Source organism: Habropoda laboriosa, unplaced genomic scaffold, assembly GCF_001263275.1.
Source record: "Habropoda laboriosa isolate 0110345459 unplaced genomic scaffold, ASM126327v1 scaffold62, whole genome shotgun sequence".
NCBI lineage: Eukaryota > Metazoa > Arthropoda > Insecta > Hymenoptera > Apidae > Habropoda > Habropoda laboriosa.
In genome coordinates, this window is record NW_017100177.1 from 1,111,562 (window position 1) to 1,127,554 (window position 15,993).

The following is a 15,993-nucleotide window of genomic DNA, read 5'->3' on the forward strand; positions in this document are numbered from 1 at the left end:
CACAAATAGAACTATAAAAAACAAAACTTTGTATTTCCTTTTATTTATCGAAATTTAATAAACCGAGTTTCTCGTTTGATCCGGTATTCTCTAAAAATCAGTTTTCCGCTCCAGAATTGTATCTCCGCGGCGAAATATCGACGTTGCTCCGAGGCGTAAAACCCGATCAATATGAAATATCCCGAGGACGTTCCAGTAGCCGCAATGTTGGATAAATTCTAACATCGTTTATGTATTCAGAACGCGTGATCGTTGCGAATGGTTTTGAAGTAACGGTTTGCCCCGTCGTTACACCAAGTTCGCCAAACTTCGAGTCACATTCCTAGGCGAGAACCTATTTATTTCTCCTCTGATAGCACCAAATCCCACTTTTTCCTCCGCAGAAACCGCGGATCGATTATGCATTCCGCGAGAAAGTGAAACGGGTACGAATATACAGGTTAATTAAGCTTTCATTTGCACGATTCCTCAACTCCCGTTTACAAAGGCCTTCTTCTGCTTGTTTTTTTTTTTACCATTTATCGAGAAAATCCTCGGTTAATGAAAATCGATCGACTCGTGTATCCGAGAATTTTACTACAGTTCTCTATATTTTTTTTCTACGATAATTATCGCGTTAATTGATCTGTGTTTCTCTGGTGAAAGAAGTCGGGTTAGTTAGCGGAGGGAAAAGTTTCGAACGAGTTTAACGGAAAGAATAATACGCTCGATGTGAAGGAAGATCAAAGGCGTCGAAGAAACGAACGTGTGGTCGCTAGATTTTTTTTTCTCTAATTAACGCGTCGAAGGTGAAACTTTCATTTTCGGTACGCTCTTTAAGTAGACGATGCATAAAAAGAAGATATCACTGCTTCTCTGCGATTAAATTAGCATTCCCGCATTTAATTTCAATGTGTTACGTAAAATTTATCAATAGCACCTCGTGTTTTTCATGGAAGGATAATATCAAGCTAGAATTATTCATAAGACGAGATCGGATTTGTAGAACTTCTAAGTCATCTTTGTTAATGAAACCGATGTACGAGCCGTTTTATAGGAAAGTGGTGTAAGTGAAAAAAGTCGATTTCTGGATAACGAGGGATAAAGTAAAAGTTCTGTAAAATTCAATTATATGAAAGAATGTTACATCTTCTCTTTTATGTGTGATAATGCATTTTGCCCCGAAAATCAGGATATAATAATCAATTAATAGAGGTGATAGATAATGTTAACCCTCTATGGGCCCGTGTAACTCTCAAGTCACATACTAATATATCGATATTTTATTAAATAATTGAACTTTCTTCCACAAAATGGCATAAACGTCTTGTTGTACAATGTCTCCTTATTAACCAGTAACTTTCTTGATAACCGTTGTTACTTCAAAGTTACAATATGTATTCGTTATGATAAAATTGTCGAAACTGCTGAATTCACTGTTATTCTGCATTTATAGGTCGATATTTGCTAATTTTACGTTACATAAAACATAAATTCTTTCACAGTCAAGAAAAATATTCAGCACACAGAGGATTAAGATATAATAATTCAATACTTGGTTCTTACTTATTTTTCCATCCACTGAGAAATTAACAAAGACATAAATTACACCACTTGTGCACAAAACAGAACGAAGATTGAGCTTTCGAGATGTGGTGCTAAATCAAATAGCCAAAAAATTGATAAAACTGAAAAATTGAATAGGCAGTTTTGACAAAAATTTTCCGTAGAGGGAGTTCCCCTAGCGCCGGACGCTTAAGGGTTTTCTCTCTACCTGTGCACTCGCGACTGAAAAGCGTAGGAAACTTAATTTTATTCCTTTTGTCTCCTCTACGAGATACGCAGAATAACGGCTCGGTAGCGTTTCAATTATTACAAATACAGCTAATGTCCGATATTAGGTGCCGTCCGGCGTTAAGGGAACTCCCCCTATATCTACAAAATCGGACAAAAAGACAATGATCAAGGTATAATTCAATACTTGGTTCTTACTTATTTTTCCATCCATAGAGAAACTAACGAAGACACAATTACACCACTTCTACACAAAACAGAACGAAAATCGAGCTTTCGAAATGTGGTGTTAAATGAAATAAACAAAAAATTGATAAAACTGAATAGGTAGTCTTGCTCAAACTTTCTGTATACCTACAGAATCCGGCAAAAAGGCGACACGATGCAACGAAATTCTAAAGCAGCGTCGTAACACCGAAGAAATTAGGTCTCGTTGATGAACTTTCGTTCAGTGTTTCTGAATCGAGACGCCAACCCCGTTGTTCCACGTTCGGCCCCAGTTCAATTCAATCGCGCGTGTTCCGTTTGAAAATTTATTGAGCGAATTAAAGGCGAATGACGAGCGGGCGCAACGTGACGAATGAATCACTACAGAACGCGTGTGAATCAAAGTGTTACGTGTACGACACACAAGCTTCGTCACGAGAACAAATTCACGCCGCACCGCTGCCTGATGACTTCCGGTATCGAGCACCGTGCGCCCTCCGTCGCATATGGAATTTGGAAACGGTCAACAACTCTATACGTGCCCCCCATAAAAAAATCATTCTCTCCCCCCCTTGTACTGCAGGGGCACAAGGTGTACACACCGTGTAAACGGGGAGAAAACACACGATGAGTTGTTTGTTATACACAGTCGACTAAAAGCTTCGAATTATTATGCTCCGTGTGGCGCTCGTGGGAAGCTTTTTGGAAAAATTCTGGAGGTCTTGGGAGAGCTCGGTGAATAACGAGAAAAGTGTAATAAATCGCCCTTGAACTTTTTTGTAGAATAAATTCTGAGAGATTTGAAGAAGTGTGATAAGGTGAAGTGGAGTAATAACTTCTTCTATCTTTAATGGAGGATAATAAAAAAATCGTGGAAACTTCATTGCCCTCTGTAAAAGCGGTAGAACATTTTTATAATCGAACGAGAAACTTTCTGTGGGAACAAAATGAAAATGTTTTTGCTAGTGAATTAATTAATTCTCATTTTGAAATTTTGCGTGACTAACTTTTTCGTATTTATTCGTCAGATTTGAAAGGCGAAATTAAAGAAGAAAAATAATCGTTTCGAGAGAAGTAATTTTCTGTAATGATATACAACGACACAGAAACGTTCGTTCATCCACGCTTATTATCTAAATTATGCAAATAAGCGAACGGAGAAAATACCAAGTGTAGAAGAACACTTATTAGTAAGCGATTAAAAACTTTTGTCCGACAGTGTATGCACAGTATTTTAACGATGTGTACAGCTGTACACGAGGATCCTCGTCATATCGTACGCACGCAGAATGTATAGCCCTGACGCGTGTAATTTAGAGGCAACAAATGTCGAATAAGCCTTCCGTGGCACTATAGTGTCTCGAGTGGTCAGGCTTCTGTAATTTATTGCTAGCCACTTTCAGCTACTTTACAAGCTACCGATCGACTCGTTCGATCCTTCACTTATCATCCCTCTCGATACGACAATTTTCTCGAATTCGAGAAATAATCAACGTTGGGATTAGCTTGATCTTCAACTTGGAAGAAAAAAAAAAAAACAGAACGAGAATTTTCTTTACCTACCGAAAGTTTCCCAACAGAGGTATCAGAGAGCAAGGTAGAATTAACTTTCCGAAGAAAAGATACCGTAGAGAAGTCAGTTTGCCGTTTGAAATGGCTAAAGTTTTAATTACCAAGCGTATAATATCGAAACGTTGTGAAGAAGAGGAAAAAAGTGTTGCTGGAACGGGTAACAGAACTATTGCAAATGACAAATAACGACACGTTACCGACAGGGCATTTAACAAGCTCTGTCACACTGTCAGGCAACTACTAACAATCCGAAGGCGGAAGCAATCCATCGTAACATCTTGTTGTATTATTGTTTCATGACGCTAATGCACTGTGATACCAGTGTGCGCCACGTGTGATCGTAGTTAAATATTTTCTACGTGGGAACGATTTATTGCAACGCGTTTAAAACGCGCTGGAGTAGAGTACAGGTCGGTATTTTTCTTCCTGCGAACCATGAAAGGAGGAAAACGATCGTTCGAAGGAGTGAGAAAAAGAAAAGAAGGTTAGAGAAGAAGTTAAGAGCGAGACTCCGGTTTTGCGGTGAATGAAAAACCGAAAAATGAAATCGGTTCGAGTTTGCAATCGAGGGGAATATAAACAGCCGCTGCTACGGTTTCTTTGTCGCGTAAAAGTAAAAGGTCGCTTGTGGTGCAGCCCGCGAATTTCACAACCCGCGATTTCTAGCCGCGGCGTTTTAGATAGTGTTTCGCTAAACCGTTCTCGGACATAATTACCGTCCAGCACATTTCTAACGATGGAAATTTCAGATAACCACACGGTGTTACATCCGCGTTCGATTAATGGCTCTACTCTCTTCGGTTAATCCGTGTTCTCTAACGGGCGGGAATTAATGTGGATAAATGGAATAAAAATTAGGCACTTTACGAGCGAAGATGTATGTATTAGCTTAATGGTAAGAGATATCGATGTGAAAGGAATTTTAGAATTCGTTTCAGTTTTTAGTCACTAACCGGTAACTGTGTAAAAATATTTTCTTTCTCTTTTCTTTTTGTAATTTTTGTTAGTCCTAGTACGGTCTCTGGGTCTTTTTTGACCCATTGCCTTTTTATTTTTTAAATAACTTTTGCTGTTACCAAGTTTATTTTCCCTTAACATTATAGTGAAAGTTTAGTGCCTAGGCTCGTGTGTTTTTGGGGATTTTTTGACCCAAAGGTGACAAAGATTTTGGGTCAAAAAAGACCCGAAGGTGAGCCAAAGATTCTGGGTCAAAAAAGACCCAAAGGTAACCCGAAGATTTTGGGCCAAAAGAGCCAAAGATTTTGAACCAAGAAAGCCCCAAAGGTGACCCAAAAGATTCTGGGTCAAAAAAGACCCAAAAACCTCAAGTGCACAGTCGGTAAAAACGCATTAAGCTTAATTTCACTGTAGGTTTACTAAACTCACAATTACCCCTGCAACAGCGTGAAATGATTACATTTTTAAAAATTCTGCAGTCAGTTAATTGCGGGAATTTAAAATGCAGTTAAGGTAAGGCGGCTACCCAAACAGGAAATGGAGGACAGATAAATCCCACCTACGTGGTCTCATCCACGACCAAATGACAAACTATACGTTTTACTATCAAATGTCAGCGAACCTATATATCAGAGCACGGCACAAAATGGAGATACGTATTTATAGTCTTGTGATAAGTGTTCAGTCGGTTATCAGGACACTGGTTCTCCCTAGCCTTTGTCACCGAATTCTCATTAACTTTCCAACTTGATAACAGACGACGAGACATTTTCCCCCCGTGAAATATCCGATCCTGGTAATTTTTTAATCACAGTCGCATCACCGTTGAAATAGCAGTGGATACATATATGTATATATATTCATTTTGAACGAACTGGGTCGCTGATACGAACGAGCGAGATGGAGCAAAGAGAAAAGTCGCCTCTGAGATAAAAATACGTATAAAAGAAGATCAAGGTTTGTGTAAATTTAATCACTGAACCAGAAAGTGAGCTGTGAAACAACCGACAGATAAAACGAACTATTTGCATCCTTGAATTAGTCAAAACAAACTAATCAATCGACGATGTTCAATCGAACACTTACTCGTACTATGTCGAATTTCTTCCCTTGACTGTTATTTAAAAAACAAAAACAAAAACTATTCCTCGATGTTTTTCACATACACACACACAGAACCCTGTTCAACGTCACCTAAGATAAGAAACAGTCATAACATTGCCTTCGTAAGTCGCCAGAACGGTCATTAGGATGTTTTGTACAAACTGAGATATTGACAGGAGAGAGAGTGGTAAATCTCTGATAAATCAAAGCTAACTCCTGGCTAAACACTCGACGATACTTCGTCTAATTTATTTAAACAAGAGATTTCCTAATTATCCACAATCTACGCAGCGCGATGCATTTAACAGATATACTTAATGGCGTCGTTTAACGTAATATCACCGTTCTAAGTCATCAGAATCTTTATTAAAGGTATTTAAGCAAATTCAGGTAGCCAACATAGTGATTTCCCAACTGTTTACCATTTGTACAGTAATAAAAATGCTTCGTGAAAAGTTTGCTCCAATGGGTTTAACGTTCATTCTCGGTGTCGTCGCCTAAGCGTAAGAAAGTCGTAATATCTCCCCTTCCAAGTGTCCAGAATGTCCATTAAAATGTTTACAATGAATACTTTTAACGTGTTCACGTGTACAGGGGTTAAATTGCAAGGTAAATCACTCGGCTTGCCTTGGCGGCTGGAATTCTCCTCTTCTTCGCGTAGAATACGATTAGAATAGCTGCGTATCGACAAGGTTCGTTTTCGTCAAATTTCAAATTCTATCCTTTTCCGGGTTCGTCCCACGAAACAAAAGCAACGTTATCAATTTTCATATTCTTCTCGTTACGTGGAAACTTTTCCTGCGTTAGAGAGACTGCTGTACGATCGAAAACTTGGAAACTGGCTTACGATATACGCGTACTTTCTCACAGAGAAGATGTCTCTGCTAAATGGATTAACTTTTAGCCAACTCTGGAATGAAAGAGCTTTCCTGGAAAAATTACTTATCGCACACACTACGCTCCACTTACACATTTCGATAAGAAGAGGGGAAAAAGCATTGGATAAATATTTCCTCCGAGAGTACAGATACGAAATTCAGATAAAGATAGCCAAGTGTATCATCACACCTGATTTCTACGTATGAATTGTAAAATGGAAAAGGAAACGCACGTCGGAGGAAATTTATCGTTAAAATGCTGCTCTTTTTTAATTGCTCTCCTAGTTCTCCAGATTTCTCCAGGCAGAGAGATAGAGAGGGACACACGGGTGTTTAATTAATGTTTCTAACCGAAGAAAAGTTTCCAAACTTCTTCTCCTCGTTGATCTTACTTTAAAAGACACCAAGTCTAAAACCGAGAAATAAAGAAGAATATAGGGTATTCCCCCCCGTTTGGTTTCGTAAAACACACGAACAATTCGCCTCTCGATTCCACGCAAGCTTGCGAAGAAAGCTCCATTATACCCTCTGTTGGAGAGTTTAATGGAGTTGGTGGTTGAACTATCCGCGTGGGTATCGGACGGAAATTCACCCAGTTGACAATTTTTGCGAAACGAAGGAAAACTAACTAAGCTGGTCGGGAGTACGAGTTTTAGTAAGAAGGAAAGACACGTGAGGAAAAGTGGGTAGCTAGGTTTCTCTAACGACAAGGACAACTCTCGTTGGATGGTGACTGTGCGCACACGGATATATATCTAAACGTCTTTCCGGCTGAGGTATCATCCATCGTACATGATACCTATCCACGTGGTTGGTTTCGCGGTGAAACTTTCGTACCGCGAGATTTATCGGCTATCTCCTTGGTTGATCGCATAAATAATTAAACGACGCTTGTTTTATCAGTGGCCGCGTTTAGAGGTACATACTCGCTCCGTGAATAGAATTGGAAAGCGTCGTTCCTGGAAAATATGCTCCGGGATCGAGTGTTCTTTTGTGAAAATACTCGCCCCAGAGGGAATTTCTTTTTTGCACAGGGTGTGAAGGGAAGAACGGACGGAAATTTCTGTAATTTTTTCATTTTAGTTAAACTTTTATTTCTCTAACGTAAATCTGGTTTTAAACAGAATAGAACTTCTGTTGCAAATAGATTTATTGTTCTTTGATATTTATTTTTACTGTTTTCGATGGTTTTTCAAATTTTTGTAGAGAAATATAGAGGGGTTTCATTTAAAAAAAAAAAATTGAAATTTCAGTTCTTAAGGTATATGTCTATCTGAGAGTTTTGTTACGATAGTTGCTCTCGAGAGTACTCTCAGCTCTTGGCCAGCACTCTCAATGCCGTGTAAACTGATAAGTTTAATTCCCGAGAGCAACTTGAGATAATTTTACACTCAAATCGACAGGTAACCTTAAATTTGGAAATTAACACGTAAGAAAAGAATACGTATTAAATATTTTTTTCGAAAAGTACATTTATACGTAAGTTTGATAAAAATGATCGCATCACGGACGAGATTTCGTGGCTAGACCACGAGGATGCGCTTTTGTGGATGCACAAGTGGCCGGCCGTCCACCCTGCTTCTGCCTTGTCAAACCTGCTGTCCGGTTAACTCCGAAATACCTACAAGAAGAACAAGAGAGACGGAGGACAGACCTCGAGGTCGTCTGTCCTGGCCTGCAACACGCCTGTGCACACGCTTCAGCACGAGACTCTTTTTCTCTGGCTGCGTGCTACGAAATAACTACGTCACGAATTCTGCCATCTGCGGTTTCGTAACGACCAACGCGTGACTTTTCCATTTTCTTCCTTTTTTTTTCCACGCCACGCCACGCCACGCAACGAGCAAGGTGACCAACGAAAAGCTTCTATCGTACGCGTATACTTTAAGTCTGTTTCCACGAACTTCTAAATCGCTTGAAATTTCCTCACTCGAGACACGTCACAGACTAAAAAGTCTGGAGATATTTCGAATACAGAAGTTTCATTTCACTTATGAGATAAATATCTCGGAACATACGTCACGTATTACATTTGTATTTTTAATTACGAAACATCGATGAAAATCCACCATCCCGTTGAATTACCGGTGTTCACGTTCAGCTCTATATATTTAATTACGCGTAATACAATGTAATGTAAATTTCTAATTTATTCGACGATAAAAGAATGATAAACATTATTCTACTTTTGAAGAAAATAGGATATCTCGTAAATTCAATTGTGACGATAAACAATAAATAATAGATTATATTTAACAAATGGATGTATTTTAACAATTAGTCGAATCTACGACCGAAACACCAGAAGTAATAAAATAAGGCGTATTGTGTTTCAACCAAACCCCAGCGTTATTTCATTTCGTGTATTCTCATATGCACAAAAAGCATCTGACCAAAGTAACATGATCTGTCCGTAGGGAGTAACGTAAACTCGAGCGAGAAAACGTAAACAAGCAGGAAAACCGCAGGCGAGCGCGACAGGAGCTGTGATTCACTCTCGATTATCATGCGTAGTATTTTCAGATTCCTTATTGACAACGAAGACGAAAGAAACTTGCTTTGATAAAGAATAAAATCACCAAAGCATACACAACACACTTATATTTCACAATTAACTTATTTGAACGAATAGCCATCTCTTATTGGTTCAAATAATAAGAAATCAAAGATGGCGGAACAAAAAACTATCTGTCCTACCAGACGACTCTATTAACCTTAATTGAACAATTATTGACCCTTTATTTTCTTTTATTTTTGTATAATATACCGTGGAAATAATAAATATCACATGTTACTCTGTTATCAAACGTAATTTATCAACACTCAAATAAAATATCCCTAAGGTTGATCAATGGGTAACCTGGTCTTCCTAGAACGCACCGACAGATCGAACAATGCTATACAAACTTTTCTACGCACAAAGAAATACCCATAGAAAGTGTTCCCTTCTGAAGGGAAAAATATAGGTCCACGAGCTCGTTCTAAGAACATTCATTCAGGGTGACAACGTACGACAAATATTTCCCGGCTTTTTCTACACACGATCCACCAGTGAAATTATAAGGCGGGCAGAAGAAGAAAGAAGCGGAAGGTCCTCACCTGTTGAAGGTTTGCTCGTACTGCTTGATCTCGCGACGGGACAGTTCGTGGAACTCCGTGTAAACGTTCACGAATTTGTATTGCTTTTTCACGTCTTTGCCCTCCTCAAGCTCCTCGTTGATCCTCTGCCTCCTACTAAGCAGATTACTGAGCTCCGCGTCTGCCGGCATCCCGATCGTTTTCAACCGCCTTCACCCTTCGACTTTTTCTTATTGTTAACCTCTTCGATATCGATTTCGCGAATGGCGATCGTTGATACTGTCGATGCTCGACTCGAATGATTGTTACAATGTGGTAGAACTTGCAGAGAATACGATACAACAAGGAATAAACGAGAAAACAACGATATTAGCTGACAAGTTGAAGGTTAGCACGAAAAACAAGACACAATGTCGCCGGCACGGTGAGCCAGCGTGCACTGACGGTGTGCCGAGTGGCGCGGGCAGTAGGTACCTTTGGAAACCAGTGCCGTAGCGACACGGTGTCACGCGAGCGCCCTTCCAATGTTGATCGATTTATAACATAAATATAAATTTTTTACAGAATGTTACTCTGTACTTGTTAAATCTCATATTATTAATAATTAAAGTATCTAAACAGGAACTATTTCTAAGGAACATTTCTACTGATATTATTATTTACCAAACCCAGGCAAACTGAAATGATTCGTCCACGTTATTTTTATATCAAATCGCGTAATTTCTTCTCACGGAAGTTGATCGACATTGATTCGATGCATCGATAAGCTAACCTTCGAAGAATTTACGCGATAATTTTGTGGACAGTTCGTCTAGGATGAATCATTATAAAACTCGCAAGAATTTACGCCTGTCCAACACAAACGATCTGATTATAACTCTTCTTCAGTACCGTACTCTCGAATGAAAGTTTCCATTATACACAAACATTATTTGCGTATTCCCCTACCAGGTACGAAATGAACACAACACCGACATCATAAACCATTCTTAAATACAAAAACTGTTCTGTCCTATACGCCGTACATACTTATGTATATGTACATAAACAGATTAAATTTCAAAGACTTTCTGGACAACTGTTGTCAGTCGTTCGCCAGTATTCACATTTGCGACACTTCCTGTGTCTACTAATACGTTCATTCTAAATTACCAACAAATATTCTAAAAAAAAATCAAGCATACGAAAAAATGACGTCCAAGTGTGTAATCAATCACTTCTTTACCGTGTTCTAAAAATAACGGAGAATGTGATACACCATTCCTCCAAAGACAAAATATAAGAAGAAACACGAAACTGGTCGATATCAGCCTCTTTTCGCGCGTCAATTACGAACAGCATCTGCTGTCCAACCCTTCACTCGAAACAACAGCAAAACTTCCGGGTGATATCGGAAATTATCGATGAGTTGTTCATACGAAATCGTTCAATACATTAATGAATCATATATCGAAGCAAATTAACAGAGATAACGTTTGAAATGTGAAAGAGATAAAGGATGTCTTCGTCGTTTAAGAAGTTGAAGAAGAAGCGAATGATCGCTGACAAACGAAATTCACATTTCTGCAGCACGCCTGTGGAAGGTGCTCGCAGGCCGAGTAGCATAAGCGTTTCCGCTGTTGATACCAACTCTTCGTCGAGTACAAGAGGACAAGGCAAACCTCAAGTAATACAGAAGGTTCCTCTTAAAAAACGGATAAAGAAAAGAAAGCAGCTGACGAGGGAGCTTGAAAGAAAGGAGAAAAAAAACGAGGAAAAAGAAAGACAAAAGACGAAGAAGAAGAAGAAGAAGAAGAAGAAAACGCCAACCCTGCAGGTGGACTCTGATAAAGATTGGGAAACGTATGATGAGACTTTTCGACAGCCTTCGTTCAAGGTGGTCACTTCTGGGTCCGGGAATGATGTCTTGTTCAAATCTCCGGAAAGGGTTCGAGAAGCACCACGTTTCATCGATGACCACCTGGAATCGTCACCTTTTCCATTTAGGAGACAGGAAGTCGAAAGTCCAAAGAGGATCAGCTTTACCGAGGAAGAGGGAACGTTGCCTTTGAAGGAATTGCCATTTTGTTCTAATATATATTATTTTGATACCGATGAGGAAGAGGATTCGTTAAAACTCAGTAATTACAATGTTCCAATTGTTATAGTCCATTTGAATTGATTGTTGTATGTGTCGTTATGTGATATTATTTGTGTGTACATTCTCGAATTCGTAATCATCTTGTACTCAAACATGTGTAGGTTAGGTTCAATTGCAACTAAAAAAACGAAAATTTGATTAGTTAGAAAAGAAAATAACTTCTCAAGGGGGTAGCTTTTTTCGTTAATCAATGAACAAGATTTTGGAAAATATTTTTGCGAAAATAACTTAGCGTGATTGTATTTTAGGAAGAGAAAGGACGATTAAGACGTATCTTGGTCTGAGGCCAACGAAACCACGAGGAAATGATTTGAGGATTGAAAAATGCAAAGAATGGTTGGTCGATGTGCCAATTCCAACGGCGTCGAGTAATCTTCTTTGGGATGATTTCGTTAAGAATAATCACAAAACAATTAGCAAGTATCTTGCATCACCTAATAATGACAGAAAGAAATCGTTATTGACCAGACGTCATAGACAACGAAATAACGAGACCGACGACGAGGACGATGAAAGTAAGTGATAAAATACTTTACGGTAAGATAATATCAAATAATGGATTTACCTTTTAAATTGTGATTAATTGGACATTTAGACGAAGCTGCAGAAGAATGGTACAATGTAAATAGTGTAGTAACTGAATCAGGTAAGAAGATGGCCGTTGCGTGTGGACACTGTGACAAATATTCACGAAAATGGGTTCGATATAACGATGTGTACAATTTCCCTGAAAGGGATGATGACGACCGTGATGTAAAGGACGAAACCAGAGAGAGGATAACCCTGAACCAATTTCTTGAAAAATGTAGGGCTAAGAAAACAAAGGGAGAATTGGGGTCAAGTTCTTCGTCTCCAATATATCAGCAAAGTACTGAAAACAATTTGAAGGATTTCAGAAAAAATTTGGTTAAAAAAAAGAAAAGAAAGAAAAGATTTCGTGAAAATTCCGAGTCTGATACGAAAATGTCGAAAAGAGAAATGGCAAACGTGACGGAATCAGAATTGCAGAGGATACGCGAAGTTCGAAAATTCGCATCACGATTAAACGCAAAAGAAAAAACAATTAATTACAACGAGATATCGTTAGCCACAACTTCAAAAAACAACACTTCAGATTTAAGAGTATCTTCCTTAAAAAGAGTAAATACGAGAGGTACAGACGACAGGAAAGACAATTGCAAAAGGCGAAAACAAATTGATACAAAAAGTAAACCTAAGATTAAGGCGGTAACCTCATTAATTTCAGTGCGATTTGTAAAAGGCAAACAACAGTGGCGAATCACAAATGCTATTTAAATAAAATGTTATATACTTATTTATTTATTTATTTATGAAATCGTATATTTTTATTTCGAAAAGATTCAGTATCGTTGAATACTGAATATTTTGCTGTTTCTGATTTTTTCGAAATGCTATTGTGTATGATGAAATTTATGTTTGAAATTCTGTACACATACTACGTTTAAAGTTTTTGATTATATAACACCAAATTTATACCGCGTAAATTGAATTGTTGGATGTTCAATATGAAAAGAAATATAATACTTATGCTCGCATCTAAAAGGTGATTCTTTAACGATTCTTACCTATTATCTTTATTGCTTTTTGATATTTCTTAAATTTTCCGAGTAAATATCGAAATAAAGTCGAAGAATACATCGCAGTATTCATAAAAAGAAGTATAACCTAATGTTATACTCCCATCATTTCATAAAATAATATATTGAAAGAAAATATAATGTTATACTGCATTGAAAGTTTACTATTTTTAATATAACATTTATTTAGAGAAAGTGAATAATTATTAACAGTACTTATTTGCTACAAAGGAGGTTAAAACGTAATGTAACGCACCTGGAAGTTTTTCATCAAGTTTAATGAAGCTAAACAGTTATTGAATTTTCTAGAATTTTTTAGTTACTCGTTATGTTGAAGATGTCGCAAGATACTTTGTAACGTTTAATTTAGCTCAGTTTTAGATAATGTAAATTACAGTACGCTAATTACCACAGCAGTAACGATCACTCGATTTAATACTGTAGTTCGATGATACTTTCTGTCTCTTTTCTTCCTTAAAGAACGTTGAAATAAACGACGTTCGCAGTGAACAGTATGAATTTTATTCTTGACTTTTTATGGAACGTGTTACTAAAGATGCTGCAAACAGTTTGGTTCGGTAAACGGAAAATAACAAATTCATTGAGTATATTTGTTAAAACGAATACGGGAAATACACTTGCCGTTGATTTAGATCCGAAATGGGATATAAAAAACGTAAAAGAGATAATAGCATTTCAAATGGGAGTATCACCTGAAGATATAAAAATAATATTTGCTGGCAAAGAATTACACAATTCAACGATACTAGAAGTAAGTTTGTATATTTTACAAGATAAGCTATTGACAATGTTTATTTTTAAAGTGCAAAACAATTTAAGTGTGATAACCTCACTTAATCAGAACTTTTGTCGTAGGAATGTGACTTGGGTCAGCAAAGTATCTTACATGCAATTCGTACTCCACACCAAAAACTTAATAAAAGTAAAGATACAAGTACAATTGATGAGTCTTCAGAACTATCTGAATTAAATGATAGTGGTGGAAAGCCAATGAATGAAACTCTTACTGATTTACCTTTAGATGATTCAGATCCAGAAAAAAACTCATCCATGGAAGGTAGAATAATCGTAACCTTTTAAAGGGTAAACATGACTGATTAAAGTGAATATTAATCAAACACAGTTTGTAGTGTAAAACAGACAGCTGTAATTTTATAAACATATTATTAATATACCATTTACATTCATAGAGAAACAAGATAACCGAGCACATTTCTTTGTATACTGTTCAGCACCTTGTAAAGCTGTAACAGTAGGAAAATTAAGAGTAAAGTGTGCAACTTGTAATAGTGGAGCAGTTACAGTAGATAGAGATCCTCAATGTTGGCCAGATGTATTACTACCACGAAGAATAACAGTTCATTGTGAAAACAATTTTTGTCCAGTACCTATAGACATTTCTAATGATGATACAGAATCTCAAGTTTTATATGCACGTTTCTATTTTAAATGCGGAAATCATGTTAGTTTGGGAGAAGAGGATGAAGCAGTTCCTCTTTACCTTGTAAAACCAAATTTAAGAAAAATACCTTGCCTTGCTTGCACAGATGTTAGGTGAATCATTTATTGAACTTAATATTAGTAGAAAGAAATAACATTTATAACTGTGGCCCTTTTTATAGAGACATGGTTTTTGTTTTTCCATGTGAAGCTGGTCATGTAACTTGCCTTGATTGTTTTAAAAATTACTGTTCCGTTCGTTTAAGAGAACGTCAGTTTCAATTTGATGAGAATCAAGGATATTATACACTTCCATGTCCAGCTGGATGTTCAAATTCTTTTATTCCAGAAGTTCATCATTTTCATCTTCTTACTCCAGAGCAGGTATATTATATAAAGTATATATTTAAAACATCTTAAAATATTAACTATATATGTATTACATAGTATGAACAATATCAAAGATTTAGTACAGAAGAATATGTTTTACGAGCTGGTGGACTTTTATGTCCAAGACCAGATTGTGGTATGGGTATTATACCAGGATCTCCAGACAATGGTACTGATGAATGTAGAAGAATTCAGTGTATTGGTGGTTGTGGGGTAACTATATATAAATAAAAATTTTCTAAGACAGTCAATTTCAACTATTTACAATGTAATAGTATATTTTTGATTTCAGTATGTATTTTGCAGAAGATGTTTACAAGGTTTTCACTTAGGAGAATGTGAATTACAGCCATCTGAGTCTTCTAATACAATAAATCAATCCGGATATTCAGTGGATCCACAGAGATTGAAAGATGTATGCAGTATCTTTTACGTCACATTTATTTATTAATCAAATATGCTATTTTATGATATTTTATTTAGGCAAAATGGGATGAAGCCAGTAAGAAAACTATAAAAATCTCAACGAAGCCATGTCCAAAATGTAGAACTCCAACTGAAAGAGATGGTACCTCAAAATATCAAAAGAAGATTAAATGTTTAACAAATTTATATTTTTAAATTCATTACATTATTTTACAGGGGGATGCATGCACATGGTTTGCACTAGAGCAGGCTGTGAGTATCATTGGTGTTGGATATGTCAAACACAATGGACAAGAGACTGTATGGGTAATCATTGGTTTGGCTAATATGTGACTACTTATATTATTCAAATATCATAATTTGTATAAGTGTAAGGAAAAAAGAATTAGAATTGTGACTATTATATAAA

At 37.1% G+C, this 15,993-nt stretch overlaps 3 protein-coding genes across 3 annotated transcripts in view; 2 read left to right on the plus strand and 1 right to left on the minus strand.

Moving 5' to 3' along the window:
- Window positions 1-9,980, minus strand: part of LOC108578821 (EF-hand domain-containing protein D2 homolog) — a 23,594-nt gene extending 13,614 nt beyond the window's left edge. The window contains exon 1 of the mRNA XM_017942221.1: window positions 9,591-9,980. Coding sequence (XP_017797710.1) covers window positions 9,591-9,760 — 170 coding nt within the window. The 5' untranslated portion in view covers window positions 9,761-9,980. The remainder of the gene's footprint in view (window positions 1-9,590) is intronic.
- Window positions 9,981-11,067: 1,087 nt separating this feature from the next.
- Window positions 11,068-13,005, plus strand: LOC108578805. The gene is made up of 5 exons (XM_017942203.1): window positions 11,068-11,313; window positions 11,434-11,689; window positions 11,958-12,224; window positions 12,305-12,579; window positions 12,628-13,005. The coding sequence occupies exons 1-5, from the start codon at window positions 11,068-11,070 to the stop codon at window positions 13,003-13,005; spliced, it is 1,422 nt and encodes a 473-aa protein (XP_017797692.1).
- Window positions 13,006-13,821: 816 nt separating this feature from the next.
- LOC108578877 (E3 ubiquitin-protein ligase parkin) lies at window positions 13,822-15,910 on the plus strand. Its single transcript, XM_017942288.1, has 8 exons — window positions 13,822-14,079; window positions 14,184-14,385; window positions 14,519-14,882; window positions 14,951-15,152; window positions 15,216-15,371; window positions 15,451-15,573; window positions 15,642-15,726; window positions 15,801-15,910. The coding sequence occupies exons 1-8, from the start codon at window positions 13,822-13,824 to the stop codon at window positions 15,908-15,910; spliced, it is 1,500 nt and encodes a 499-aa protein (XP_017797777.1).
- Window positions 15,911-15,993: the final 83 nt, after the last annotated feature.

Excerpts from the sequence above, each read along its gene's own strand:
- LOC108578805 (XM_017942203.1), top strand. The coding sequence starts at position 11,068 with ATGTCTTCGTCGTTTAAGAAGTTGAAGAAGAAGCGAATGATCGCTGAC. Across the intron at positions 11,314-11,433 it reads AGCTTGAAAGAAAGGAGAAA|CCTTCGTTCAAGGTGGTCAC; the intron begins AAAAACGAGGAA and ends ACTTTTCGACAG. Across the intron at positions 12,225-12,304 it reads CGACGACGAGGACGATGAAA|ACGAAGCTGCAGAAGAATGG; the intron begins GTAAGTGATAAA and ends TTGGACATTTAG.
- LOC108578877 (XM_017942288.1), top strand. The coding sequence starts at position 13,822 with ATGAATTTTATTCTTGACTTTTTATGGAACGTGTTACTAAAGATGCTG. Across the intron at positions 14,883-14,950 it reads CTTGCTTGCACAGATGTTAG|AGACATGGTTTTTGTTTTTC; the intron begins GTGAATCATTTA and ends CCCTTTTTATAG. Across the intron at positions 15,574-15,641 it reads ATCCACAGAGATTGAAAGAT|GCAAAATGGGATGAAGCCAG; the intron begins GTATGCAGTATC and ends TATTTTATTTAG.